Genomic DNA, 27,451 nt, shown 5'->3' on the forward strand with positions numbered 1-27,451 from the left:
GCACAAAACCTTCCTCAAACAGACAATCCTACATGCAAGTGGAAACTTGAAAGGAGACATGGGGCCACAAACTCTCCCACAAACACTCAGTAACCACATAACAGCTGCCTGATGCAGAGCAGAGTCTGTGAGTATGTCTTTGAAATTATCAGTGGCAACAGCTGAATAAGACAGAGCTGTGAAGGCTTCTTCTTGGTTAAGAGAGGCTTTTAGAAAGGATCTGGGAGACCATGGGCTTCCTGATTTTCAACAGCAGGGGAAAAGCGTTTTGAAGCTCTGAGCCACAGCTCGCATGCAGGGATTGCTAAGAAAGTTCTGTTTAATTACAAAGAAATCAGCACAAATTTTCAGCGGAGAAACTGTCTTGCAAACCTGCGAGGTGAATCCGCAAAGGAACATGTTAAGGGCTGAAACAGCCTCTCCAAATAATTTAAACACCTTTCCGGAGAGCAGTTGACACCATTCTTTGTAAAAACCCTAATCTGCACAAATATATTCTGGCATTTACAAGGCAAGCTATTTTCACCACAATGAGAAAAAGAATGCCCCCCAAACCAATTTTGAGATAGGCTATCAGGTTAGTCAATATTCTGGCATGGCGGGAAGAACACTGAGGCTCATCTGAAATACTGTGTGCGGCTCTGATAAGGACATAAATATGGAGAAGGTGGAGCAGAGAGCAACCGAGTGATAAAGAGACTCAAAGGAGACATACTTTACATTAGCACTTATCTTGCAATATCAGCAACTGCATAACACTTGGTCAGCAAAGAAGGGGATTTATGAGAGAATTTCATTGAGATGTTAAGGGAAAATCTAAAGGGATTACAAATGATAATGCAACAGGGCTGCTTGATTTTTGAAGCTAAGACCAGGGTCTGCAAATTTAGGTGGAAAATGTAAAAAAAAAAAAAAAAAAAAAAAATCCTGTTTGTTCATTGGTGGAGGGCTTGGGCTTTGTGAGGTGGGAGGGGCCTTGCGCGGCTGAATGGGGGAGGGGGACAATGGAGCAACTGTCCGAACTGTGTGGGAAGGATAAACAAAGAAGAAAATGCATCTTACAGCGTCTTCGACATGGGCAGTATAGATTCATCCCACTCTAGACTGGGGAAATTGGTATTTTGCTCCTTGGGTCCATCTCATGGTTTTATGTACGGGGATATGTTTCTTCTTGGATCAATCCTCATTGTGGATTTTGTGTAATCCTGTTCCGTGATGCAGAAAGCAGGTGGTCTCACTGTGATAGAGAATCCCATGCATCAGGCTGCTTAACGTTCTCTCCGGCTTTTTTCTTCAAGTCCAACACATCCTTCAAGATTCACCCAAATTCTATCTCTTCCAAGAAGTCTTTGTTGGCTTCTTCAGTTGAAAGGGATTTCTTTCTATTCTGAACTCTTCTGGCATTCTCTTCTCTTTGTGACCCCATTTATTGTGTGTTTACCTTATACCTAGCATAAGTCATATCAAGAACAAAGAAAAAAAATGAAAGACCATGGCATTTTGAATGGGGAAATAAAGCAGGAACACTTAAAATGAGAGAGCTGGGATCTAACTCTAATTAAGATTTGAAAATGGAAGAAATCAATTTTCTTAGAAAAGAGAAAAAGGACTTTAAATGCTAATATATGGTTGTGTTTATGCTACATTATTTCATTATGTTTTTTTTTTTTTAAAGATTTTATTTATTTATTTGACAGAGAGAGGGAGAGAGACAGCGAGAGAGGGAACACAAGCAGGGGGAGTGGGAGAGGGAGAAGCAGGCTCCCCGCCGAGCAAGGAACCCGATGTGGGGCTCAATCCCAGGACGCTGGGGCCATGCCCCGAGCCGAAGGCAGACGCTTAACAACTGAGCCACCCAGGCGCCCCATATTTCATTGTATTTTCACTGGGTAATCCTACTCTACAATATATGACTGTGTACAGATATGTGTGTAAATTTCTATTTATTTATTTTTAATTCTGGAGGGACAGACACCCGCTAATAACGGATTTCCTCCAGGGAATGGAGTAACTGATAGGCACTCAAAAAAGACTTTTGATTTGCCCCTATCAGGGGATTATTTTTCATTTTTGTAAATGCATGCTCACGTGTGTATCTGCCAGAGTCTCGGAAGACATAAACCACCCCAATTACTTTATAGTGAGAATTTAACATAAGGAATGTTTAACCAGGTGTTAAAAGAATTAAAAGCATAAAAGGAGTACTAACTGCACAAAGCGCCCACCAGCTCGGGCTGGGGAATAAAGGGAGGTCGGCATTATTACATTTTCAAAGTTTGGAAGGGAGCGTGGCTGGCCCTGGTACCTCGGGATCTTAGAGGATGAATTCAGATCTCTGACAAGGGGTGTCAGGGAAGGTTGGAAAAAATGCGAAGTGAAATCAATGCCTCTCAGGAAGAGTCAGGCAGCAGGGCCATTGCTGGGCCACCCCCACAGGAACAGGAAGGACAGGAAGCGGCTAGCTCTTCCTCTTCCTTCCACCTTTCTCTCTCTCTCCCTCTCTCTCTCTCTCTCTCTCTCTCTCTGGCTCCCCCTAATGGAGACAAATGGCAGAGCCGCTCCCTCAGTCCCCGGGAATTGTGTACAGCATGTTGATGCACCTTACTCACAGCTTATCGATTAAGTTGTATTGCAAACTCTATGATCCTCATGGGTGAAATAAACAATCCAGCTCTCTCATAGTCCTAGGAGTCAGAAATGGCCTCGAAGAAGTTAGAAATGGATCCTGGGCTGATGTCTAACTAGTTTCCTTGGAGAGGAACGTTGGTTTGGTAGGGAGTACACACAGTTAGGAGCTAACAGTTTTTATTCTTTCCCTGGCTCTGCCGCTAAATGGACAATATTATATAAATGATGTAATCTCTTTTAAAATAACAATAGTAAGAATTAATCCCTGTCTAGTGCTTATCAGGTGTGAGGTGCTATGTGTTTTATGTCTAGTAACTAATTTAATGCTTGCAACAGTTCTGTGAGGATCGGGGACTTTAGTTAATTCATCCAAGGTCACAAAAGAGTGAGGGGAAGGAAGACCAGAGTATGAAGGCAACCGTCTGATACAGAGATTTTCTCTTCACTACCAAGGTTTGCTGCCTCTCACACGTTCATATGAGGCCTATCACATGCCAGGTACCTTTCTAGGCCCTAAAGTATAGAAACACCTCTAAGGTAAGGACTGTCATTCGACAGATAAGGCAAATAAAGCCTGAAGAGGCTATGAGTCTCTGGCCTCTGTTTCTCGGTCTGTCAGATTGAGGAGGTTGGACCAGCTGACACAGCAGGCTGTTTCTGCAAGACCCTAGGATCCTGATGCAAAAGAACTCAAGGGCCCTGAGTAAAACATAACTACAAAGAAAGGCTCTCTCGCGTATTTATAGACCCCTGATCTCACAAGACTAATAATAGCACAACCTTGCGCGTAAGTACAAAACCTGCTAACTCGGTATAAGTTATTATTCCCCACCATCTATTGTCCTGCTAGGAATTAGATGAGAACTAAAATGAAGGGGATCAACAGCTTTTTAGAAAAAAAAAAGTCATTTAGGATAATCTGTTTCTTGCTTTGGGCATGTAGCTCTGTGGTCATTCCGCATCTGATTATAACCCTTAATATTAAATCGGGGAGAGGATAACACACATTTTTTATTACTTTGCTTTTTCCCATTTTTAGCTCCTGTTTGACTTTTAAATGTTCAGTCTACCACAGGCCTTTGAGATGGGTTAGTATTTTCAAAACTGAAAGGTCCAAAGACCAGGAATGCTTGAGAACTTGCCTGAGGACACCCACCTGGTAAGAACTGAGCTGGGATTTGAACTTGTGATGAGTTTTACCTAGAGTGACAGTACCAGGGCTGCCAAGACTAAAACTGATCTTGTCTTAGAAATCCACTTTTTAAATAAAAATATCCCCTGTCAGCGTATAACCTTGTAACTCTTGACAAGTCAGAGATAGGGACGTTAATAAACTGCCAGCCCCTCAGCCAAATGACCTGACACCACTGAATCCCTAGAAGTGTCACCAAAGCAAGTCACAGGCTAGCCACCTACCATGCTGATGGGGCCCACAGGTGTCCAGCGTCCCCAGGAACTTCACACCACACTACTGGGCTTGATATGTAGGATATGACAAAACCCCTAAGAGCCTCAGGAATTAAGTGATTTTATAAGGACAAACACCCATTTTCTTAGAAATGTTCCTATGGGGGGAAAAATTGTGCACCTGGGCTAAAGCCAGGCTTTTCTGTTCACCCTCAGATGATTTTAGCCAGAACATTTTGAGTGCCACACTGGGCTTATGATAAAGTCCCTACTAGCCTTTTGGACCCTATCTGCTGGGAAAGAGAGTGCTCCCTGTAATAACAAGAGGCCTACCTCAGAGAGACATCTTGATTCTTCATCTGAACATCTAGAGAGCCCCAGAAAGAGTTTGGATAAGAAAGCGAGGGCAGGGGGCAGAGCAAGTCTTCCCAAGGAATGGTCCTGGGGTGCATGGGTCCATGTCAGTACTCCAGCAACAGCAGAGCAGAAGGAGGGTGGAGAGCTGTTCTTGCTTCTCCTCTTCCCACCCCAGGTAGACTGGGGGTCCTTCGGGATTCTATACCCTCTACAGTGTAGCCATAGCTTGTGCTCAACATCTCCCTCAAACGTGAAAATGAATTACTTTAATCAACTATCAAAGTCAACAACTAATTGAATCCAACATTTCTACTGAAGGGAGGTTGGAAGGCATGGGGGGTTTCTTGGATCAGGGCTCAAACCCCAGGTCTTCTACTAGCTCTACAAATCTATGCAGGTGTACAGTCTCTTGAGCCTGGGTGTCTTCATTTGACAAAGGTGAGCGATAAAACCCCTCTCATTGGCTGGTATATCGGTTTCCAATGACTGTTGTAACAAAGTACCACAAACTGGGTGGCTTAAAATCACAGAAACATTTACTTTCATAGTTCTGGAGGCTCAAGTCCAAAATCAAGGTATTAGCAGGAGTCTGTTCCTTCTGAAGGCTCTAGGGAATAGTAGTTCCCTGCCTTTTGAAGCTCCTATCTCTGCCTCATCTTTACATGGCCTTCTTCGCTCTGTGTCCTTTGTCTTATAAGGGTGTCAGTCGTTAGATTTAGGCCAACCCTCATTCAGATGATCTCATCTTCATTCTTAACTAATTACATCTGCAACGACCTTATTTCCAAATAAAGTCAAATTCTGAGATTGCAAGTGGACATGAGTTTGGGGGGGGAGGGCAGTCACCATCAACCTATTATGGCTGCTTAGGGGGTTAAATGAGAAGTGCCTCGCATACACTTGCTTGTTACCGGTCTTAAATAAAGGAATGGTTATTGGTTTTGTTACTATTGCTGCTGCAGGATCCATTGTTTTCCTAGGGAATTAAAAAAAAGGTTTGATCTGGGAATGAGAGGGCAGGCCGGAAGAGTAGTAAGGGAAGGGACGGCATAAAGACCCAGCAGAGGGCAAGTAGAAGGTTCAGAAAGAGAGAGGAGAAAGTGCTAAAGTGGCAATTATTGTGTGGGCTTGCTTGGTTTTCTGTGTCCTCCCCCTCCCCGCCCCCAAGGCCAAGACCCTGGATAAGCTATCAGCTTTGGTCCGGAAAACTAGACACCTCACCCTGGCCTGGCCTGGCTTTACTTCCCTGAGGGAAAAGAAACAGAAGAATCTGGGGAAAGGAACTCTCCACATCCCCACTTCCTGGTGTACATATTTCAGAATGTTTCCTACAGGAGTGAAGAGGAATAGATTCTGGAAGCAACTCTCCCATGGGCCTCTCACTGAAAAGTGACTCTATCCCTCAGAGCTGAGCATGGAGAGAAACTCATGATTTCAGATGATTCCTGAGCCCTGGAAATCAACCAACTATAGCAAAAATGTGAAGTCAGAGACAGCTAGAAAAGCTAGGCCCCTTCCTCCCCAAGGCCAGAATGACAGGCATCCTGAATGCTCTAAAATTTGGTCAACACAATTCTGAATACACTAAAATTTCATTCTGATATAAATTGTACACTGCTGAGCATTGTAACTAATAGTTTTGATATATTTGTCACATCTTTATGTCATCAGAGGAGATGGAAGGGCAAGAGGTGAGTCACAACTAAAAATTATTAAGTATAAAGATTCCCTTGAAGACTAACTTCTTTCTTCCAGAGACTAGCCTAGCGGCCTCTCAGCCAAATGTTCCTAACTTTCTCTCTGTACCATGGATGCTTTTTTTTTTTTTTTTGAGAGAGAGAGAGAGAGCATGAGCAGGGGGAGGGGCAGAGGGAGAGGAAGAGAATCCGAAGCAGGCTCCATGCTCAGCATGGAACCCAACACAGGGCTCTATCTCACAACCCTGAGATCATGACCTGAACTGAAATCAAGAGTCAGATGTGTAACTGACTGAGTCACCCAGGCACCCCTGTTCCATGAATACTTTTGATAGTCTGGTAAAATCCATGGACCTCTTCTCAGAATATGTAAAAAAAAAAAAAAAGTAAAGTAAAATACAATAAAATAAAATAGCAAACTAATGATATCAGTGTTAAAATACCAACAACAAAAACAACAAATTTGTGATATGGTCCATATGTGCTTTTTTTTTTTAAAGATTTTATTTATTTATTTGACAGAGAGAGACACAGCAAGAGAGGGAACACAAGCCGGGGGAGTGGGAGAGGGAGAAGCAGGCTTCCCGCTGAGCAGGGAGTCGGATGTGGGGCTCCATCCCAGGACCCTGGGATCATGACCCCAAAGCCGAAAGCAGACGCTTAATGACTGAGCCACCCAGGCGCCCCCATATGTGCTTTTTTATTAATGTATTTAACAACAAGATCCAGCAGCAGGTCCTCTTGCTACTATAATTTTGAAGTAATGAGGGATACACCAATATTTCAAGATCTCTGCAGCACCTATGGTGGGATCTACAAATAACCTGATTTGTTGCCTGCATTCATAATTGAAGAAAATCCTAAATTTCAATAAGAGGATAGTGAAAATAAACACATAGGTTTTTTCCCCATCCAAGTTCACAGAATTCTATCCATAGAGATGGGTGGCCCCCAAATTTAGAACCCCTGTTCTAAGCAAACTTTTCAAAGGTACCCGGTTCCAGTGGGGCTCTGCCAGCTAGCCTGAGCACCAATTCGGTTATGTTGGCAAAGGAGGCCCCCTGCTGGCCAAAGGGCTCAAGCCAGTCATCTGCAAACTGTAATTGGCGGTGTTAGAAAACAATAGGTCAGGCAATTAATTCGCTCAGTACAGATTTAAAAGCTCCATTTGGCTTAATGGAGAAGGGCTGATAGTTTGTGGCTATTGGTCATTAGCAGACAGGGACCAGATGCCAGGCCGGCAGGCTGTTTCCAAGGGGGCTGCTTTCAGCTGCTCCTGGTCAACAACAACAAAAACCCTGCAGATTGCTTAAAGGTTAGATTTCCCCATGGACTTGTCTAACCAAGATTTTTAGGACCCACCTTCAGTACTTGGAGCGCGGAGCCAAGGGGAAGGAAAGGAGAGCAGAAATGAACTCAGGACTTACTCTGTGCCACAAGCCAGGGTGTTTACAGATAGCCTATTGTGATCAATGCCTAAAGCAACTCTGCATGGCATTTTTTAATTAATTAGTTTGTTTTTATATACAGATGTAAATGAGGCTTGGAGAGGAAAGTTGCCACTTGCACATGGTCACTGGATAAACGGCCGTGTGGGGTGGAGGGATGGGAGCCCATCTGATGCCCAGTCCCTGTTACCAAAGGCCGGGCAGTGAGATGCCCACAACAGTGTCTGCTCCTCTTGGCACAGAGTTCTGGAGCCTGTTGTCTGGTTTGAATCCCGGGCTTCCCCACATACTAACGGTGTGAATTTAGAAAAGTTAACCCATCACTGTGTGCCTCAGTTTCCCAAGCTGTAAAATGAGGATAATAATAGTACCTATTGTAAGGGATGTTGCATCGATTACATGTAAAACCCATAGAACAGTGCCCAATATCTGTAGACAATCAACAAGTGGTTGACAATATGGACAGTATTGCCTCCTGAACCCCAACACAGCAACCAATAACTTAAACCAGTGTTTTTCGATTGCAGGCGATTTCGTTCCCCAGGGGACACTTGGCAATGTCAAGACGTGTTTGGTTGTCACAACTAGGGGGCCAGGGATAATGTTGCGCTATAGTGAACAAGACGGCTCCTCCCACAACAAAAAAGTATGTAGCCCCAAGCGTCAGTGGTGCCAAGGCTGAGAAACTCTGCCCTAAACTGAACACAGTGAGGTAAAGGATATTTTCCCAGATATGATGAGGCACTACCTTGAAACGGGAAGCCCCCATCCTAGCAGAGGGAGGCCAGACAATAAACAAATAAAAAAAGAAACTATTGGATGACAGTAAATGCTGTGAGAAAAATAAAACAGCAGAGCTTGATCGGGTCGGGCTGCTTTAGATTGGATGCGCAGGAAGCCTTCATGGAGGAGGTGGTATTTAAACTGGAACCTGGATGACAAGAAGTGACCAGCCATTGAAGATCTGAACAGAGAACATATAGTTGGCAAAGGGATAGTTCTTCCAAAGGCACCAAGGTAGGGACAGCCTGGCTGTGCCTGAGCAACAGAAAGAATGGGGAGGCTAGAGACCAGTGGTGAGGGGGGAGGTAGGGAGTCAAGTAAAATTCCAATAAGGCCACACAGAATGGCTTCTTTTGGACAATGCTACTTCTTGGTTTACTCCCTTGGAAAAATTATTGCCTCAAAGTACTTGATGGTAATGAAAATATGTGATTTGTTATGTGGTATAAATTTTAAGTTGGTTTTAAAATTGTTTTTTTCCCCCCTTTAGGGAGCAATAATAGGGAGTCTCTTTCCTAGCAATAAATTATAGTTAACAAGGTCAATTACTGGAATTGGCTATTCCTGTTTGAGATAAACCATATTTTACTCTATTGGTGCTTTTGTCCTAGGTAGGATACCTTATTACAATGCACATTCTGAGAATCAATAAAGCCAGGATAAGGGGCAGGGAGGAGGGCAGGTGAGGTGCTCTGCTAAATCCGCACAGCTTTGTCCATAGTTCCTCTGCGCTCACAGTCAGAGACTAAGGAAGGCTCATCAACGAATCTGATTATCTACTTTTTCCACGGTTCCTCATGGATTTCTTCACATAAAAGCAAAAAGTATCACAGGATACTTTACTTCTCATACAAAATTGAACCAGAGTTGTAATTCATTAAGTAAATGAAGTAAATTTTGATACAATGTCCCATAGTTTGATTGGTTTATAGAATGGCGCAGGGGGACAGTCAAGAGGTTTCTATTTTTGAAGATGGGATAAACTATGTCCAGAGTCCTCCAGGCAGGAATGCGTGTGTGGTATAAACAACAGGAGATGAGCCCTCAGAGGTCTGGACATACTATTTGGAGCATTCTTAAGCAGCTGTGGGCTCAGAGTCTTCTCTGGGTGCTCTATTATATCCAGGTTTTTATAAATTAGCTGGGCAATGTTTAGGACTATTACCAGACCCTAGCTAGAAAGTATGTGCAGGTCTTGGTCAGTAAAGCTGGCAAAGCAAACCTGTCAGCCATCTACCAGAGTCCACACCTCCTCATGACTCAAGTAACCCAATTAGGGCAAATTGCTAGTTGCCTCCTCCTCTTCGTTTAATCTTAGGACCCCTAGTTTTATTTGGGCAATAAAATGTATCCAGCAAAAAGACTGTATTTTCCAGCCCTAACAAAATTGTGTATGACCATATGTCTAATTCCCAGCCAATAAAATTAAATGGAAGTGTTTTTGTGTGATCTCTGAGAAAGCATCTTAAAAGACAGCTGATGTATACCCTTCGCTTGTTCTTTCCTTCCCCCCATTCTGCCACTAGAATATAGATATAATGGCTGGAGCTCTACCAGCCATTTTGTACTATGAGTACAAGGGTCATACTCTAAGGAAGGCAATGCTGACTGGAAGGAGCCTGGACCCCCAAGGACTCTAGAGGGTTGGCATACCAGCCCAAAGTATCCTATCTCTGGACTTCTTTTACGTGTAAGAGAAATCAACTATTTCTGTATTATTTAAGTCATGATCTTAAAAGTTTTTGTTTCATGCAGTCAAAACCAATCCTAAATGATACACCAATATTTGCATGATCTACTTAAATTGAGATTGAATGACCAAGATTAAGTACTCTCATAAAGTCTTATTTTATCTAAGTTCCTTAAAATTATTATTTTGGAACAATAAACAACTTATAATAAGACTGACACTATATAAGGTCTTAGCTAACCAATTTTGATTTCATAATGTGCCCCCATTATCTAAGGGGTGTTTTAAAGCACCTTGGCAGATCTCATCACAGAAGAGAATGAAATTCAGGTGTTCGATGAGCTTTTTCATTTAACACTGGTCTAAGACATCTGCAATCACTGGCATGCAGAAATAGAGCCCCTCATCTTAAGGCTCCTCCTATAGCAGAGTAGTCAATAATCCTCAGCTAATAATAAGTCACCAGAAGATCTGAGAAGTCCCTTTTTCTACTGAGCTTCCTGATCTTTCTGATGCAATAGTATGAGTTGACTGGCTCTACAATAGCCATTCTTAGAATTAAAACAAGAGAGGTAGTTACCTGCAGCATGTGGTAACAATTGTTACTGCTCACCAAATGTTTCTCAATCTCTGCCTTATTCAGCCACATGATAAACTGTACTTGATGGATCTCTGTAGTTGAGTAGGGTCATGTTCTGGCCAATGAACTGTAACACTTCCAGGTTTCGTATTTAATTGCTCATGTGAGACCCTGCAGAGTTGCATTTTTCATTTACCATCATAGCAGGTAGTGGTTGCCCATCAGCTGTGTCCAGGGGGCAGGTGATGCGATATCACTGCTGAGCAGAGCCCCCAGGTATCTCTTATTGGATAAGTAGTGTGAACAAAAAAATATAATTTTTTTGCTTCAATCCACTGATATTTGGAGACTGTTTGTTACTGCAGCATAATCTGATTATCCTGACTGATGTACTACACCATCCAGAAAAAAACCTGAAGATGGAAGTGATCACAGCAGAACTGAATGACACAATCTATGGTTCCAACAATCAGAGGAGAGATGTGGGTAAGTTCCCTCTGATTTGACTCAGGCACTTAACCCTTTTAACATCAATAAATTCTGTTCATGAAACTTTTTTGTTAAGCAGTTTCCTACAACATATCTATCTATAAAAATCTGTCAGTAAGCAAAGCAATTCTCCCATTCCTCAGTGACTTCAGACCCTATCAAGTGTTACTGCCCATCCTGGCATTCAGAGTCCATATACAACTTGCGCCACCATGTGGTATTTACACTAAATGACATTTATTATAGGACTATAAGAGCACGGTCACTTATCAAGTATCATTTACCCATTGAGAAGGGTTGTACATGATAAAAAAAAAAACCACATCCAGCTTGCTGGGACACCAGATCAAAAGCATGAGGGAAAAATGTTCCTGTCATGTGAGCCAGGAAACTCAACAGTAGTGAGGCTTGCTCATTTATTTATTCATTCAAATAATATTTACTAAGTTCTGCCATATACCAGATATTGTTCTGGGTCCTGGAAATACAGCAGTGAACAAGATAGACAAAGTCCTTGCCTTAGTTGGAAAGATAGACAATGGAATAAATCAACAAAGTAACATATACTACAATGGCAGATATGATAAGTCCTATAAACTAAAATAAATCTGGGTTAGGGCATAGAGAGTGATGGAGGAGGAATTGTTTTAAATAAGGTTGACAGAAATAAAGGCAAACAGTCTACATTTAACTCTCCCAAAGTTACTTTAGAAAAATGATCTCAAATCTCAAGTATATATAAATATGAGCGTTCTTTTGCAGATATTAAATGCTAAGATGCTTCAAGATGCCCACAGCTTGGTTTCTAAACATTATCCTGTCTTAGTCCGATCAGATTGCTGTAACAAAAATACCATAGACTGGATGACTTAAACACCAAGCATTTATTTCTCACAGTTCTGGAGAGTGGGAGGTGCAAGATCAAGGTGACAGCAGATTCAGTGTCTGGTGAGAACCCTCTTCCTGGATTGTACATGTGTCCTTGCATGGCAAAAGGAACTTTCTGGGATCTCTTTTTTGAGGACATTAATCCCACTCATGAGGACTCCACCCTCATGACTGAATCCTTCCTGAAGTCCTCATCTCCTAATAACATGATATTGGGTTAGATTTAAACATTTGAATTTGGGAGGGACACATTCAGTCTATAGCAATCACCCTGAAAAGAAATCATGATTCTTTGGACAAAACACTGATGTGTCAGGTCTGAGGCAGGAAATGAACATGAAGATCCTGGGACATATCGTTATGCCAAAAAAATGCAGAAGCATTCAAAGATTAACTACTATGGCATAATAGTCTTTACCTGTCATAGCAAACAAATTATAGGGGCTCCCACTGGCCAAACTGGGGGCTATTTAAGCATCAAGAGAATAGTAACTGTAATTGATATTACATTGGATGACTAAAATTCGTGAGTTTGTGGTGATTTATTTTTTTAAAGGGAAGGGGCTCTGTTTTATAGAATGCCAATAGAAGGTGTTATAGAATTAGAGAATCATTATTTCGAAACTATAGTAGAATTCATGCAAGGATCATCCTGTATATTAATTCCTGTTGCCAGTGTAACAAATTACTACAATCTTAGTGGCTTAAAACAACACAAATGTATTATTTTACAGTTCTGGAGGTCAGAAGTCTGGCTGCTCTCCTTCTGCAGACTCTAGGGGGAAATCTGTTTCTTGTCTTTTCTACTTTCTAGATGCTGTCTACATTCCTGGGCTTCATGGCCCCACATCACTCCCATCTCCACTTCCATTACTGCATCTCCTTCTCTCTGACTCTGACCTATCTGCTTCCCTTCTATAAGGACCCTTGCAATAACATCAGGCTCACCCAGATAATCCAGGATATTCTCCCCATCACAAGATCCTTAATTGTATCTGCAAACTCCCATTTTGCCATGTAAGATAACATATTCATAGGTTCCAGGCATTAGGATATAAATGTCTCTGGAGACTATTACACAGACTACCACTATGTATGGTGTATGTATGTGTGTGTGTTCTATATAATGTATATACGTGTTCTATAATATCAAGTACACAAATCACTTGTAAGATATTCTTGCCAGAAATGTTTAACTTGAATCTAATCAAGCCTTTAGCCCTAATTTCCAGCCAACTTACAGAAACGACACCGTAATAGAACATTCAAACACATTCCACATATGGGACATGCTATATGTTTACTGTGCAATGTTATACTATCCTAGACTCCTCAAAATTACAATGTCATAAAAAATGAATGGAGGATATTCTAAATTTTTTAAAAAGGATTTAGGAAACATAATAACTAAATGCAGCGTGTGAACCTTGAATGGATCTTGGTTCAAAGACAATTGGTGGAATTTTAAACTTGGGCTAAATATTAGATATTATGGAATTATTGCTAATATTCTTATATTTATATAGGATAATGTCGTTTTTTGGAAATGCATGCTGAAATATTTAGGAGTGAAATATACAATGTCTGAAACTTACTTTCAAATATTTTAGATAAAAACTGTGTGTAGATGGGGAGGTGGAGAGATGAAACAATATGGCAAAATGTTCATGTTTTTTGATTCTAAGGGGAGAGTAGATAGTCTATATTGTAGCTGTGACAATTTTATGAGTCACTTTGGCTAGGTCATGATACTCAGATATTTGGCCAAACATTATTCTAGATGTTTCTATGAAGGTATTTTTAGATGAGATTAACATTTAAATCAGCAGAGTTGGGTAAAGCAGATTATCCTCCATACTGTGGGTGGGCCTCATTTAGTCAGTCGAAGGCCTTAAAAGAAGAGGACTAACACCCAATGAATTCTGTCAGGAGACTACCTTCTGACTTAACCTACAGCATTGACCCTTCTCTGGGTCTCCTGCCTGCCCACCTATCCTACAAATTTTTAACTTGCCAGCCTCCACAATCACATGAACCAATTCCTTAATATCTCTTCCTTATCTCTCCCTCTCTCTCTCTAGCACATATATAATAGGATATATTTTATTATATATAATATAGATAGCACATACATAATAGGATATATTTTATATGTTATATCGTATTCATATATATGTATATATATATGTATGTCTTCCTGGGCTATCTAATTTATAGTTAGCTTAATTGCTAGCCTCTCAAATAGCAAAAAAATGGCTAAAAGTAGCAGTATGGGGAACAGCAGGAGGAGATTTAAATAATCCAATTGTACGTAAGCGTAAGAAAATGGCATTAAAGGGGAACATATATATATGAAATGCACCATAGGGACATATAGTCTTTCCTTTACATATAATTGAAGGCAGATTCAAAATTGTAAAGGAAGTGATGATAAATTAATAAAAGACTTTAAAAATAAACTTCAGGAAACTTTTAAACAGAGTAGACACAATACACCAACACCTGAAAGGGGCTTTGTTCTCTCAGTGTCAATGGGCTCACACCTGAAATAGGGGACTTAATCAGAGAAAGTACAATGAAATGGACAATTGCCAATTTGGAGAGTTCCAAAACGTAGCTGAACATTTTCAAAGAGCTTTAAAAAGTAAACTAGCTAGAAGTCAAACCAAATTTATGTTCTTTTAGATAAAATAACTTGCCCTCAACTTGCTATCTTGGCTATTATAAATAATGCTACAATGAACATGTTTTAACTTTTCTAGAATTTCAGAAATGTAATTATACAGTAAGTACTCTTTTGTGTCTGGCTTCCTTCACTCATTTGTCTATCCGTTCATCTACTCAACATTTGGGGGGCTTTTTAGTTTGGAGGCATTAAGAAAAAAAGCTATGAACATTCACATACAACACTTTGTATAGATGTAGGTTTTCACTTGGATAAATACTTAGGAATAGAATTGCTGGATCCCATAAGCACATGCTTAACTTTATAAGAAACTGCCAAAATATCTTCCAAATGGTTGTATCATTTTGCATTATTACTAACAATATTTGAGAATTCCAGTTGCTTCAGATCTTCACCAATATTTGGTACTGGCAGTTTTTGTTATTGAAGCCATTTTGGTGGGTTTTAGTGGTATCTCCACGTAGTCTCATATTCCTATTGACCAAGGATATAGAGCATCCTTCTGTGTTTATTGGCAATTTGAGTTATCTTTTATGGAGAATCTATTCAAACCTTTTGCCCAGTATTTAGTGGGCTGTTTAATTATTGAGCTTTATAAGCATTATTTATATTTTCCAAATATAGGTCCTTTGTCAAATATACGTAGTCCGAGTATTTTCTCCCAATCTATGACCTGGCTTTCACTTTCTTACTGCTGTCTTTCAAAGAGCTTAAGTTTTAATTTAAATATATTCCAATTTACTAATTTTCTTTCATGATTGATGCTTTGTGTGTCCTAAGAAATCTTTGTCTATTCCAAGATAGCAATTTCAAAGTTTCTTTCTACAATTTCTAGAATTTTGGTTTTTAAGTCTATGACCCTTTCTGCAATCCAAATTTTGCACTAAAATTATGGTGTGAGGCAAAAGCTGAGGTTATTTCCCATTTGAATGTATAGTTATTCCATTTGTTAAAGACTACCTTTTCCTCACTCAATTACTTTGGCATTGTCGAAAAACTATTGTCTAATAGGCATAGATCTATTTCTGAACTCTATTCTGTCCTTTGGTCCTTAACTTTTTTTTTTTTTTAAGATTTTATTTATTTGTCAGAGAGCGAGAGCACAAGCAGGGGAGCAGCAGGCAGAGGGAGAAGCAGGCTCCCTGCTGAGCAAGGAGCCCAATGTGGGGCTCGATTCCAGGTCCCTGGGATCATGACCTGAGCTGAAGGCAGACACTTAACGGGTTGAGCCACGCAGGTGTCCTGGTCCTTAACATTTCTTATAAAACAGGTCTACTGGTCTACTGGGAACAAACTATCTTTTCCCTGTCTGAAAAAAGCCTTTTTTTCACCTTTCTGAAGGATATTTTTGCTGAATATAGAATTCTAGGTTAATAGGCTTTTTATTGAACACTTTAAAGATGTTATACCAAGGTCTCTAACTTGCACTTTGAGGAAAGAAATATACAGTCATTTTCTGTATGGAATGTGTTTTGTTTTTTTTTTTTCTCTAGCTGCTTTACAATTTTCTCTAGTTTTCAACAATTTGATTATGGGTATACATTAGTGAGGTTTTCTTTATGTGTTACCCTGTTACTGAATTTCTTGGATCTGTGAGTTTATAGTTTTCATCAATTAGGAAAATTTCAGACATGATTTCTTATATTGTCTTTGTATCCCTTACCCAAACTTCTAGGAATCCAAATACAAGTACGTTAGAGGACTTGATAGAGGACTTGACATTATTCCATAGGTGGCTGAGGCACTGCTGTATTTTTTTTCTTTTGGTACTGTAGTAAGCTTCAAGTTCACTGATCTTTTTGGTTCTGCAGTGACCAATCTGGTACAATTCCATCTAGTCCTTCTCATCTAGCTAGTGACCAGAAGTAATCAAATAGCAGCAGTGATTTTTAAAAATAAATCTTAGACATACTTGAATTATTGGTTTAAATGTATTAATGACAAAATATTTAAGGGCTATTAATTTAGAAATGTGTAAATAGTTTTTTCAATACTTTTCCTGTCTATAAAATTAGTTTGTGTACAAGTAACATTAGAAATGATACTGAATATGACCCCAACAATGGGCTGTTGTAGTTTTTCTTATTTTGATCTCTTTTATAGAAGGTGATAACAATCTGTGGAAAATGCTTTATTGTATCATGACAATATACTACAAGAAATATTTCAAATTAATATAAAAGTAAGCCACACACTTGACTAAGTGAAGATCAACTCATCCAAAAATTTCTTTCCTTAATTTTTCGTAGTAATTGCCAGAAGTCCGATAAGCTGATTTTTCCAAGAAAGATCATTCTAATAACTTTGAGTGTTCAATCCGTGCAATGGTCCAGTCAGGCTTTATTCCTTGTGTAAACTCCCTCTGAAATCTAGGGAAAAAAATTATAAATAATATGAATCTTAACATTCAAATACTTCTTGGGTAACTATATAATTTGCAAGTGTACATTAGAGACAGTTTTTAGCGACAGCTAATGGTTAATTATAAATAAACACCAAAACAAAAAAAGTTTAATTTACCAATTCAATCACAAAAAATATCCTCACAAAATTAGAACATACTTCCACTAAAATGAGTATTTTTTTTTTTTTTTTGAGGTAGGCTCTACACCCAGTGTGGAGCCCAACGTGGGGCTTGAATTCATGACTCTGAGATCAAGAACTAAGCTGAGATCAAGAATCGGCCACAATCGACTGAGCCACCCAGGTGCCCCTAAAATGAGTATTTTAATCAACTGATACATATTCCAACATCTGCTAGTCCTTAAGAGAAACTTGGATATTATTCTGCTGTCAAATACTAGCTATCAAAAATGCCTAATATGAGGAAAAATAAATTGGACTATGGTGATGGAAAGGGACTTCTGTGGAATTTGGCTTATAAACATTAGATTAATCTTGAAAATAACAGTGTTTATGAACTGTCCATGGTCTTAATAGGGAATATCAGAAGAAGCAGAGGTGAGTACTGATTATATTGTTCTTTAATTATAAATGGTGTCTTTAAAAGGAGATGATTCGGATTTTGTATAAATAAATACAAATAAAGCAAAATTAAAAAAAAAAGCATAGTCTTTTCAAGAAAAGTGAAAAAATAAGGATACCTTTTACCTTAGTGAAACAGAATATATTTTCTTTCTTAGGTCATTTTTGGGATTTGTTATTTTAAATCAAGTTTATATAGTTTTGGTAACATAATAGTGTTTTCTTTTAAATAACTATTAAATTATGTCTCCACTGACTTGCTTGATTGGTTCACTGTTCCAAATTTTATTAGCACAAAAATATATGATAGTGTCTCTTTTAAATAAATTGCTAACCTACTAGATAGTAGCTCCTTATAGGCAGGAACCCTTCAATTTTGTATCTGAACCCCTACCACAGTACCTGATAAATAGGAAATGATCAATAAATGTCTAGAGAGTGGATGGTCCTTGTGCCAACTGTGGCAGATTTTACTTTCCAAGGATGGTTATAACCATATGCCCCATCCCACATGTTCTTCTGCAGTGTGACCCTGCTATTGCCCCATAAAAAGGTGGAGTCTCTCCATGCCATTCAACTGTGTAGGTCCTAGGACTGCTTTGACAGGCAGACTAGGGTGGAAATGATGTTCCATTCCTGGGCAAAGCCCTTTAATGGTCTAGCCAACGACCACATAAAACATGTGAATAGCCTGAGACCACCACAAACCCAAGCTGTGAAGAGAGGCCTTGGAGAATAAGACGTTCTATGGAGAAGTCAAGGAGCACCAAGGGAGTGCATGTGTGAGTGACGAAGCCATTATGGAAATGAATCCTCCAGGCCCTGCCACTGATGCCAAATGAAACCAAGAAAACCCCACAGCTGAGCCTTTCCAAAACTCCTGAGCAGTAAAACAGCAGACAAAAAAAGGACTGCTTGAAGTGACTGAGTTTGGGAGTGGTTTATAACGCAGCAATAGACAGCTCAAACATCCTTTAATTAAATTCGGCAATATTACCTCTTTCTAATTCCTGAACACTCCTGTTTCATGTCCAGTATGTCTTTATGACTTTCTCTCTTCTTAAATAACTTGTCAGATTTCAATCCTTTTCTTCCTAAAGCTCCCTTTAGTTTTCATACCTTCATACTTCCTTCATACTACCTTCCATTTTCTAGAGAAAGGAAACAATGAAATGAGATTAGACTTACTCATAGCTTGCACTAAGAAGCTGTTTAGTTTCCACGTTCTGATCCCCCAACTTAACCTGGAATACACTGGCTCCACTTAAAGTTTCACTGGGGATGTTGGCACTGGTTAGATACCAAAAGCACATCAGGATGTTAACAAACTTCCTTCCTTAGAGAAAAAAAACACACACACACATACAAATACAAATCACAATAATCTATCATCCATATATCCAAAATGAAATTAGAAATTGGCAGTAGCTACACAGTTGTGACAGATCATATTTTATACTTAGTCTAGTCTAGTAAGATACTTATATTGATACCTTTTTATTTTTAAAAAATTCTTAGGGTTTATGAGGTATTTGCCTTCTTCTCTGCATCTCAGAAAAAAGTTATGATTTATTGAGCATGTACTATTTACCCTAATTCACTTTGCTATGTGCCTTGTGATTATCACAATGTCCTATGTTAAAATCAGGTAGTGACCATGATGCAGAGATGCAATCTGAAATATTAGGGGAGAAGAAAATATTTATCACTAAAAGTACCTATAGAAATGTTTCAAATTAACATGTGTATGAAAAATGTTTAACCATTAGAGAGCCCTATATCAGAACTGCCTTGGAAAGTATGTAAGCAAAGGTCAGATCTCCTGTGTGCCTGGCACATAATACATTTGCGAATATTTGTAGAAGAAATAAATGAGTCAATACATTTTTAGGATATGCTACAGGGAAAATGTATGCATTGGACAAGGAGAAGAACCAGATAACCACTAAAGTTCCTTTCAACCTTTTTCATTGTCTCCAAACAAATCCAATTTGGGAGTTCCACAGTTAGTCTTACTTTCAAAAAAGTCTTTAACTGATATTATTTACTTTTTCTTTTACTCCTTACTCCTTCTATTTAACATACAGCTGGACGTTTAAAATGCTGAATTGTTTCCTTCAAGTTATGAAATCTGAAACACAAATATTTTCTGTTTGAGACATGATAGCAGCCTTAGACAATTTTCATCAACTTAAGTGACGATGCTGTCTCTTGTGAATGAAATAATAGTAGAGGAAGGTCCTAGATAGAAGGGTTTAAGTTATTATCATATCTCAACTCTCCTAGAGTTAGGTCTTAAAAGAAAGAATGTATTATTTTCCCTGAAGTCTGCTTGTACCAAAAAAACTCCACTATTTCATGATGATCCACTACTTTAGCTTATCTGGGCAATTACGTATCATTTAAAGTTGACTATGCTCTAGCATTACCTTTCTCATCATAGTAAATGGAGATGTCTCCTGTTGATGTGTATACAATTTCATCTATGTCAGCAGCAAGGGCATTTTTATGGTTGTCAGGTAGTGAAGTAACCTTTTCCTTCAATACATGGAGCACCTAAGTATGGAAAAAGCAAACCATAGTTCACCTGTTGAATTTTCAAAAGCCTTTCAAAAAGCAGATGAATTCTTTGCCTATTGTTAAATTTACTACCATATTTACTCATATTCAAAAGCAAGGCTGAAAGGCATCAAATTATTCAATAGGTAATTCCTAACAGCACATTCAGTATAAAGACAACTGAAAGAGACATCGTATTTACTTACTTATTCCTTAAGTAGCAAGTCATTCTACGCTTTTATATGACCCGAAGTACCCAAAAGTAAAGATACAGGGATTCTACTTTAGCTGATGGCACACACACTACTTTTACGCATGAATAAGGGTAACATATTATTCTACTGCAGGAGAATAATACATCTATTTTTAAAGGAAAATTAAAAGTATACTTTACCTCTTTGGCCACAAGTTCTTCCAATAGATCAAATTTACATTGTGACAGTAACTTGGACACATGAGCAAAAGCCTTAAAAAAAAAAAAAAGTGGAGAGAGGCTGGTAATCATTATTTCAAACACCATGCAAAATACCATACAATGTACAATGCTCATATTTAAATAGCTTAGTATCACAAAGACTATTTTATGATAAAGGTGATAAACAATGTCAAATACTATGATATCACTGTTAGGCATGACTCCTTCAGAGTTGGTTGGCTTTTCTCTTCTCATCTGGCCTTCCCACATTGACAATAGTGTATATTGTCAGTTTAATAAACTGTCAATTATGTACCCACTCTCAGGACCGGGGAACGGATGGAGTGTACACACACATCAGCTCCTCAATAAAAATCCTCCTTAGATTTCCTTTTAAAATAATGAAGTAATCATTGTTATTACCGTAATGACCATTATATGACACCCCCCTCTTAACCATGAACACAAAGAATTTGAGAAGCAGTGCAATCTAGATCGTACTGGGAGTCTGGAGATTTGGGGTGCAATCTGAACCTCATTAAGATTGGTAAGGCATGTTTGGAGAAGTGGGAGAAAAGATAACGAGTTGACAGTCTAAGTGGATGCCAACTTTGAAGTATGAGATCCCACTGTAAAGTAGGGGGCAACCAACTGCACTCTGTACTCCATATTCTTAGCAGTGAGAAATGAAACTGTTAGAAGACTCCACCTGTCTTCAAGGAGCTTTCAGGCTACTTGAGAAGGGAGGCAAGTAAACTGACAAGTTCAAGAATTATAACAGGGGTAGGAACAGGATGACCTGAGCAGAGGAGCCACTGAAGCCCAACTGGGAGCACGAGGGAGGGCCTCTTAAAGGAAGTAACATCTAAGATGAAATCTGAAGAACTGGCAGGACAAGGAGGATGCACAGGCATGTCAGACAATTACTGTTTGGAATGGGATGTTATGGGATTAACAGTGTTTCCCCCAAATTCATATGCTGAAGCCCTAACTCCCAGTACCTCAGAAGGTGACTATATTTGGAGACAGGGTCTTTAAAAAGGTGATTAAGTAAGATGAGGGTGGGCCTTAATCCAATCTGACTAGTGTCTCTGTAAGAGGAAATTGTGACACACAAAGCACCAGGGGTACATACACACAAAGGAAAAGAACCCACATGAGGACACAAAAGACAGCCATTTGCAAGCAAAGAAGAGAGGCCTCAGAAGAAACCAAACCTGCCAATACCTGCATCTTGGACTTCCATCCTCCAAAACTGTGAGAAAATAAAGTTCTGTGGCTTCAGTAACCCAGACTGTGGTATTTTGTTATGCCAGCTCTGGCGAACTAGACAATAATAGAGTTGAATTTTGAGAAAATGCATATATCCAAATGGATTCAAGGACCCCTTGCAAACACTTTAGGGGCCCGAGGGTCCAGAGACATTATATATATTAATAAGCCTTCATGTGAGGAAGATGGGTGGTGTTTAGGTAAGAAGAAACAAAGACCACAGTGATCATGGTGAAACCCAACCATTACATTCTAGTTTGTATGAACAAGGTGTGATGTTTGGGGGCCAAAGATCCCACCTGAGCAAATTATCTGATAAGATAATAACGAACCATTAGGAGGCTGCTCTGACAAGGTTTTGATAATACAGGATTGTCTAACCCAAAGAGGCTTCTAGGAAATAGCCCTCTAAAACATGCAAGCAGGATACAGGAAAATAAACACTGTATGATTAATGCGGTTTGATGGCAGTTAACAGGGAAGATAGATCTATGCACATATCAATAGTGCGATACTGTGATAGAAGAAAATATACATTTGTTCTTCGTTCTGATTCCTGGCCCCTTTCAACCATACCTGAGTTTAGGCTAATGAGGTGACTGCTGTCAGAAGAACCAACCATGTGATTAGAGGGTTGGAATTTTCAGCTCCACCCTCTAGACTTCAGGGAGGGTAGGGGGGGATGGGGATTGAATTAATCATCAATGGCCAATGATTTGATCCATCATGCCTACATAAAAACCCTAAACAAAGGGACTAGGAGAGCTTCCAGGCTGGTGAACATGTGGAGGTGCTGGGAAAGTGGAGTGCCCAGAAAGCATGGAGGCTCCACACCCTTCCCACATCCTTTGCCCTATACATCTTTTCCATTTGGCTGTTCCTGAATTGTATCCTTTTTAATAAACTGGAAATACCAAGTAAAGTGCATTCCTAAGTTCTATGAGCTGTTCTAGCAAATTATCGAACTTGAGAAAGGAGATGTGGAAACCCCTAATGTATAACTGGCCAGTCAAATGGAGGCCCCGACTTGTGATTAGAAAGCGGAGGCAGTCATCTGGGACTGAACCCTAACCTGTGGGGTCTGCATTAACTCCAGAGAGTTAGTGTCAGAACTGTTGTAGGATGCCTTGATGAGGCCTTGATGACATAGGAGTGTCTAACCTAGAGAGGCTTCTAGAAAATAGCCCTCTTGTTCATAGAAAAGGCTAAAACTTGCAAACAAGGTATGTAAGAAAACACACAGTATATGAAGAATGTGGTTTAATGGCAGTAATAGGGAAGATATCATATGTTTTATGTACACATTAATGGAAAGCAGGGTCTGTGGCGCTAATAAAGCTTAGCATTGGACCACCTATTTCCCTGGCTCATGTGATGAATAAAAGCTGGACTAGATTGTACTTAACCATCTCAATTTCTAGTGACTAGAGGACCAAGACTGCTTGTAGACTGGGTCACAGGACAGTGCTCACAATGCATCCTTGAGCCAACTGTTTTATCATCTGTAAAGGAGTTAGACTAGAATGATGATCCTTAAGATGCCTTTTTGTTTTCATGTTCTCTGATTAGAAAAAAATCTGAATGAACATGATCTAATGATAACTTGATATTCATAACCCAAGATAACATTTTATTGCTTGGAGGTTAGCTTAAGGAGAAAGGGCAAGTGAAGCCCATGAGAGTAGATAAACTAGCTAATGTTTCCACACCAGATTATTCCTAAGCCCTAGAATTATACCCATGCAAAAAAAGATACAGTTGCATTAAGAGACCCAGTAGGGAGAAGGTTTTTGGCCATGTTCTTTTAAATCTTAGGTCTTGAAGAACTGATTTGCTTGATATAAAAGGTACGTTAAGTAACCAATGGTTTTAGGGAATAGATAAATATTTGCCATGGATGACCCAACATTCCTTTTGAAAATCACAGTGGTTAAATGCACAAAAACTGACTTAGATTAGGCAAAAACTGTATACAGACTGGCTGATTAAGGGGTGGAGATATTACTTAATAGCAAGGGGGAGGGCTAAAACAGCTAACAGCTAGAGAAAGGATCAGAGAGTGGCTAAAAAGTGTTCCGTGCTCCTCTGTGTTCAGAGGAACGGGGCCTAAGGCCTGATTCCTGCCCATGGAGGGGAGAGGATTTCATTCCTTATTGACATATAAAATGAGCTGGTACAGTCATATAATGTTATCAGGTAGACAAACTCGCATATCATGAGTGAGCATTGTGGATAGTAAAATCATGCCAATTTACCTCTGCATGAACAAAAGATTTTGAGAACTGACATGAGCAGAGGTTTACCTCTTATAATGCTATAAGTCAAGCTTGCCCTTTTCTTTTTAATTTTTTTATAAACATATAAAGCAGTCAAGAGTTGACTCAGGGAAGCAGGACACCGGACACTGGTTCCTACCAGTGTCCAATGTCCATCAATATTGACATTGATTATATAAAGCTGGAAACAATTTATGACTGACGGGTCACACAAATAAATATAAATGGCTGTGTTTACAGAAATAATCTGAAATAAATTAGGAATAAACATATCAATATCAGTATACAATCAGTATTGTGAAATGATTACACTAATAGCGTAAGTTTAAGGTATATGGCAGTATGAACTGGGAAATAAACTATGACTTCTATTTATCAACAGTTCTGAAACGTTTGGGAATGATAAACTCTTGAAGGGATTCAAAAGAAATTTATAGATGAGCTTTCATCCTAGAAAAATGCATGTACACACAAAATCCGTAAATAATCTCAGGACCCAAAGTGACCATTGTGTGGCAAGGGTAAGGCAGGGTATTACCAGTCACTCGGAAAGAGACAGAATAGGCAGGAGGTCAGGGCTATGAATCACCAAAGGCTACTTCTCTAGGTGCAGGGTGCTGTGCACTTATCAGCGACCCAAGCTGTCTCAGCAAATTCTTTGAAAGGGGAAAACTGCTTATCTCTAGGTTATTCTTTAAAGAGTATGATGGGGAAGGACTGGGGAGTAGGGAGATGGGCAAGGAAGCTCTACCAAATAGCTAGCAGGAAGTTTTGTTTTTCTACCAAAATTACATTATTGCACTATGAAAATACTATCTTATTTACTCTTCAATCTTATCTACTCATTCATTTATTCAACAAACATTTGTGTAGTGCCTACTGCGTGCGTGCCAGGCAGTGTCTTCTTAATTTTGCAGAAAACCCCGTTCAGAAAAGATGAAGCCATGCAGCTTTTAAGTGGCAGAAATGGGCTTTGAATCGAATCCATTTCTATCGGATTCAAGACCCGTAGAGCGGAAAAAGAAATTAGGGCACTTCACCCTGGTGTCTCAATCGGACCCCTCCTCCTCGGCGACCATGCAAACACAAGCAAAAACTTAATTTAGGTCAAGAAGTAGCCAGAGGGCTCTGTGTCTGGGTCACTATCCACTTTGGATAACTTGGGACGCAGGGAGGAAAACTCACCGCTGAACACTTTGCGCGTAACAGCTGAATGCATGAGAGGCTAAGTGGTCAACCCCAAGTAAAATAAACAAACCTGCTTCGCTCCCTCAGAGAATTCTGCGATGCTGAACTCTTGGTCGAAATAGGCCCAGATTAGGAAGGCGTAAATTCGAGTCCGAACCCAGTTGATGGGGTTGGAGAATCCCAGAATGATCATCTTGGTTTTCTGGCGCTGCTGGGGCTGCTCCTCGGCGCTGTAGCGGCGCCGAGGGTAGACAGGGAAAGCAGAGAGGGCGGCGGGGAGTCCCGGAGGGCTGAGCAGGGGACGCTGCGGGCCCCGAGCGAGCAGCGCCGAGGCCCAGGTGACTCGAGGAAATGGGGCCGCTCCGGAGCCGAGGCGGCGGCGGCAGAAGCAGCAAAGTCCAGCCAACGGTGGCCTCCCCTCGGCTCCACCGGGAGTCCGGGGTCGAGCGGCCCCGCGGGACAGCGGCGGAGAGAGCAGCAAGCGGGGCAAAAGACGAACGGCCAGCGCCATTTTTACGACTTTTCACCCCAGTCCCTGTCTGTGCTGTATCCAATGAAAGTCGGTGGGAAACCGGCAGAGCGGCATCCGGAGAGAGAGACACCAGTGAGTAAAGGTGACCTGCTGCTGCCACCTCTGGTGAGTCAGCCCCATTCCGGCTCTCCAGCACGCAACTCAAGTAGAGGCTTTTTAGCCCCGGGCCCAGCTCTCCGACCTGCCGCGCTTGCGAGTCCGTCGGTCCCGCGGACCTTTTCTCTCCGGCTGGTGTTTCCGGGCGGATGGCATGCTGAGGGACGTGTCAGGCCACGGTTTCCAGGACTTGGAAGAGGGCGGGCGTGAGCGACCATGGCCTGGCAGAGTCTACCGGTACCTCGGCTTGAGGGCGTTTCGCAGGAACAGTTCATGCAGCACCTCTACCCGCAGGTGAGGGCCTCCCTACCACTTGGGCGGCTCCGAACTGGTTTCTCGAGACCCAGGTTATGGGGAGGAGGCAGCGGGCGGCTGAAGATGGTTGGTTGGCTGGCTCTGTGGTTAGGGGAGAGGGCGCATGGGGGATGTCGAATGGATCATCTGTTAAGTTTTCCAGAGAGAACAGCTCCACGTTTCTGGGGAGCAGGATGATAGCGGAGAGCTGAGTGCGAGAAACGGCTTGCCTAGTAAGCACTGCTCGCTGCGAAGAGTGGCCTTTCTGGGACTCTCTTACGCTGTCTCCTTCCGTTACTGTGGCAACGAAGGGAGATTTCCCACTGCCACCCCATCTTGCATCGGGTTTCCTAAAGTTTAGAGGAGGTTTCACCGCCCCGCTGGTGGCGCAAAAGGTGCCTGTTAGTCTACTCGAGTTACTTGATTCAGAAGAGCAATTTTTCACTGCACTGAGCCAAAGGGGAAGCGATGGGAATCCCTCAGGAAACTTCCACCGGTCTTGGATTCTAACTAACCTGGGTTCTAATTCAGACGTTGGAAGCTCTTATATGTGTAATTCGAACCTTAGTTCTTTAAGAGAAAAACTCAAGAGGAAAATATTAAAGAGAAGTATTTTTACTTGCAGTGCTTTGTAAGGGAACCCATACTTCAGAGAAACTAAGAGCCCAGCAGATATTTAAAGAAAAAAATAACGGACAAGGTTATAGTTAGTATGCTTATGGTTGAACTCCTCTCTCCCCGCAATTTCACTTGATATTTACAAGGTGGTCATAGAGCTACAGTTCTCAGTATTAAAGAAGCAGGAATGAAGTTTTTTCTTTTGGGAATTAGCAACCTACAGAGAGGATCTAAGCCTTCATTTATTTGTGGGTCTAGTGCTGGTTGGTTTGTTGTTGCACTCCCCACCCCCACCTCAGTATGTGTTAATATAAGATGTTTGCAGAGCACCACTGTGGAGATCCACTGTTGTATGTGGAAATGCTTTGTAAGATGCATGGCAGAGGGTATTTTGTAATGTAATCTTCCCAGGCAAGATATATAATATGTCACAAAGAAAGCATCACTAAGTTTCATAAACTGGAAAATTGCAAACAACACTCTGGTCACAATGTAATAAAATTAGAAATTAATGAAATTGGAAAACAAGATCTTTCTTTGGAAACACTAAAGAAAATCTACGA

General features: G+C 40.5%; 2 protein-coding genes and 1 long non-coding RNA gene across 8 annotated transcripts in view; 2 read left to right on the forward strand and 1 right to left on the reverse strand.

Annotated features, from left to right (window-relative positions):
* Positions 1–8: 8 nt before the first annotated feature.
* LOC145720491 (uncharacterized) lies at positions 9–17,510 on the forward strand. Of its 3 annotated transcripts, none has more exons than XR_014143426.1 (5): positions 9–127; positions 3,668–3,787; positions 8,065–11,076; positions 11,842–12,027; positions 17,256–17,510. It is a non-coding gene; the product is annotated as an uncharacterized LOC145720491 (long non-coding RNA). The 3 variants fall into 3 exon arrangements; XR_014143427.1 differs by lacking the exon at positions 11,842–12,027 and having other exon boundaries at positions 8,065–10,010; positions 10,956–11,076; XR_014143425.1 differs by lacking the exon at positions 11,842–12,027.
* On the reverse strand, positions 16,772–25,860 carry MAIP1 (matrix AAA peptidase interacting protein 1). Of its 3 annotated transcripts, none has more exons than XR_004078854.2 (5): positions 25,419–25,860; positions 20,592–20,663; positions 20,068–20,194; positions 18,636–18,789; positions 16,772–17,022 (listed from the first exon to the last, which is right to left on the reverse strand). XR_004078854.2 is itself a non-coding variant. In XM_006743283.3 (5 exons), exons 1-5 carry the CDS (start codon positions 25,857–25,859, stop codon positions 16,944–16,946), a joined length of 867 nt encoding a protein of 288 aa, XP_006743346.1. In that variant the 5' UTR covers position 25,860; the 3' UTR covers positions 16,772–16,943. The 3 variants fall into 3 exon arrangements, 1 of the variants encoding a protein (XP_006743346.1); XR_004078853.2 differs by lacking the exon at positions 18,636–18,789 and adding an exon at positions 18,827–18,928; XM_006743283.3 differs by lacking the exon at positions 18,636–18,789 and adding an exon at positions 18,827–18,974.
* A 276-nt stretch (positions 25,861–26,136) lies between these two features.
* Positions 26,137–27,451, forward strand: part of TYW5 (tRNA-yW synthesizing protein 5) — a 20,821-nt gene continuing 19,506 nt past the window's right edge. For both annotated transcript variants that reach the window (XM_006743284.3, XM_031039141.2), the window contains exon 1: positions 26,137–26,270. In XM_006743284.3, the coding sequence (XP_006743347.1) occupies positions 26,193–26,270 (78 nt within the window). In that variant the 5' untranslated portion in view covers positions 26,137–26,192. The remainder of the gene's footprint in view (positions 26,271–27,451) is intronic.

The sequence above is a fragment of the Leptonychotes weddellii genome, chromosome 3 (assembly GCF_054177405.1).
Source record: "Leptonychotes weddellii isolate Sample4059 chromosome 3, ASM5417740v2, whole genome shotgun sequence".
Taxonomy (NCBI): domain Eukaryota; kingdom Metazoa; phylum Chordata; class Mammalia; order Carnivora; family Phocidae; genus Leptonychotes; species Leptonychotes weddellii.

Bases quoted from the DNA above. Each gene is read 5' to 3' on its own strand.
- MAIP1 (XM_006743283.3), bottom strand. From the start codon at position 25,859: ATGGCGCTGGCCGTTCGTCTTTTGCCCCGCTTGCTGCTCTCTCCGCCG. The intron at 18,975-20,067 runs GTAATGCTAGAG...TTTTTCTCTAAG, and splicing joins CATTTACTATGATGAGAAAG to GAAGGAAGTTTGTTAACATC. The intron at 17,023-18,826 runs GTAAGTCTAATC...TTTTTTCCCTAG, and splicing joins CTTCTTAGTGCAAGCTATGA to ATTTCAGAGGGAGTTTACAC.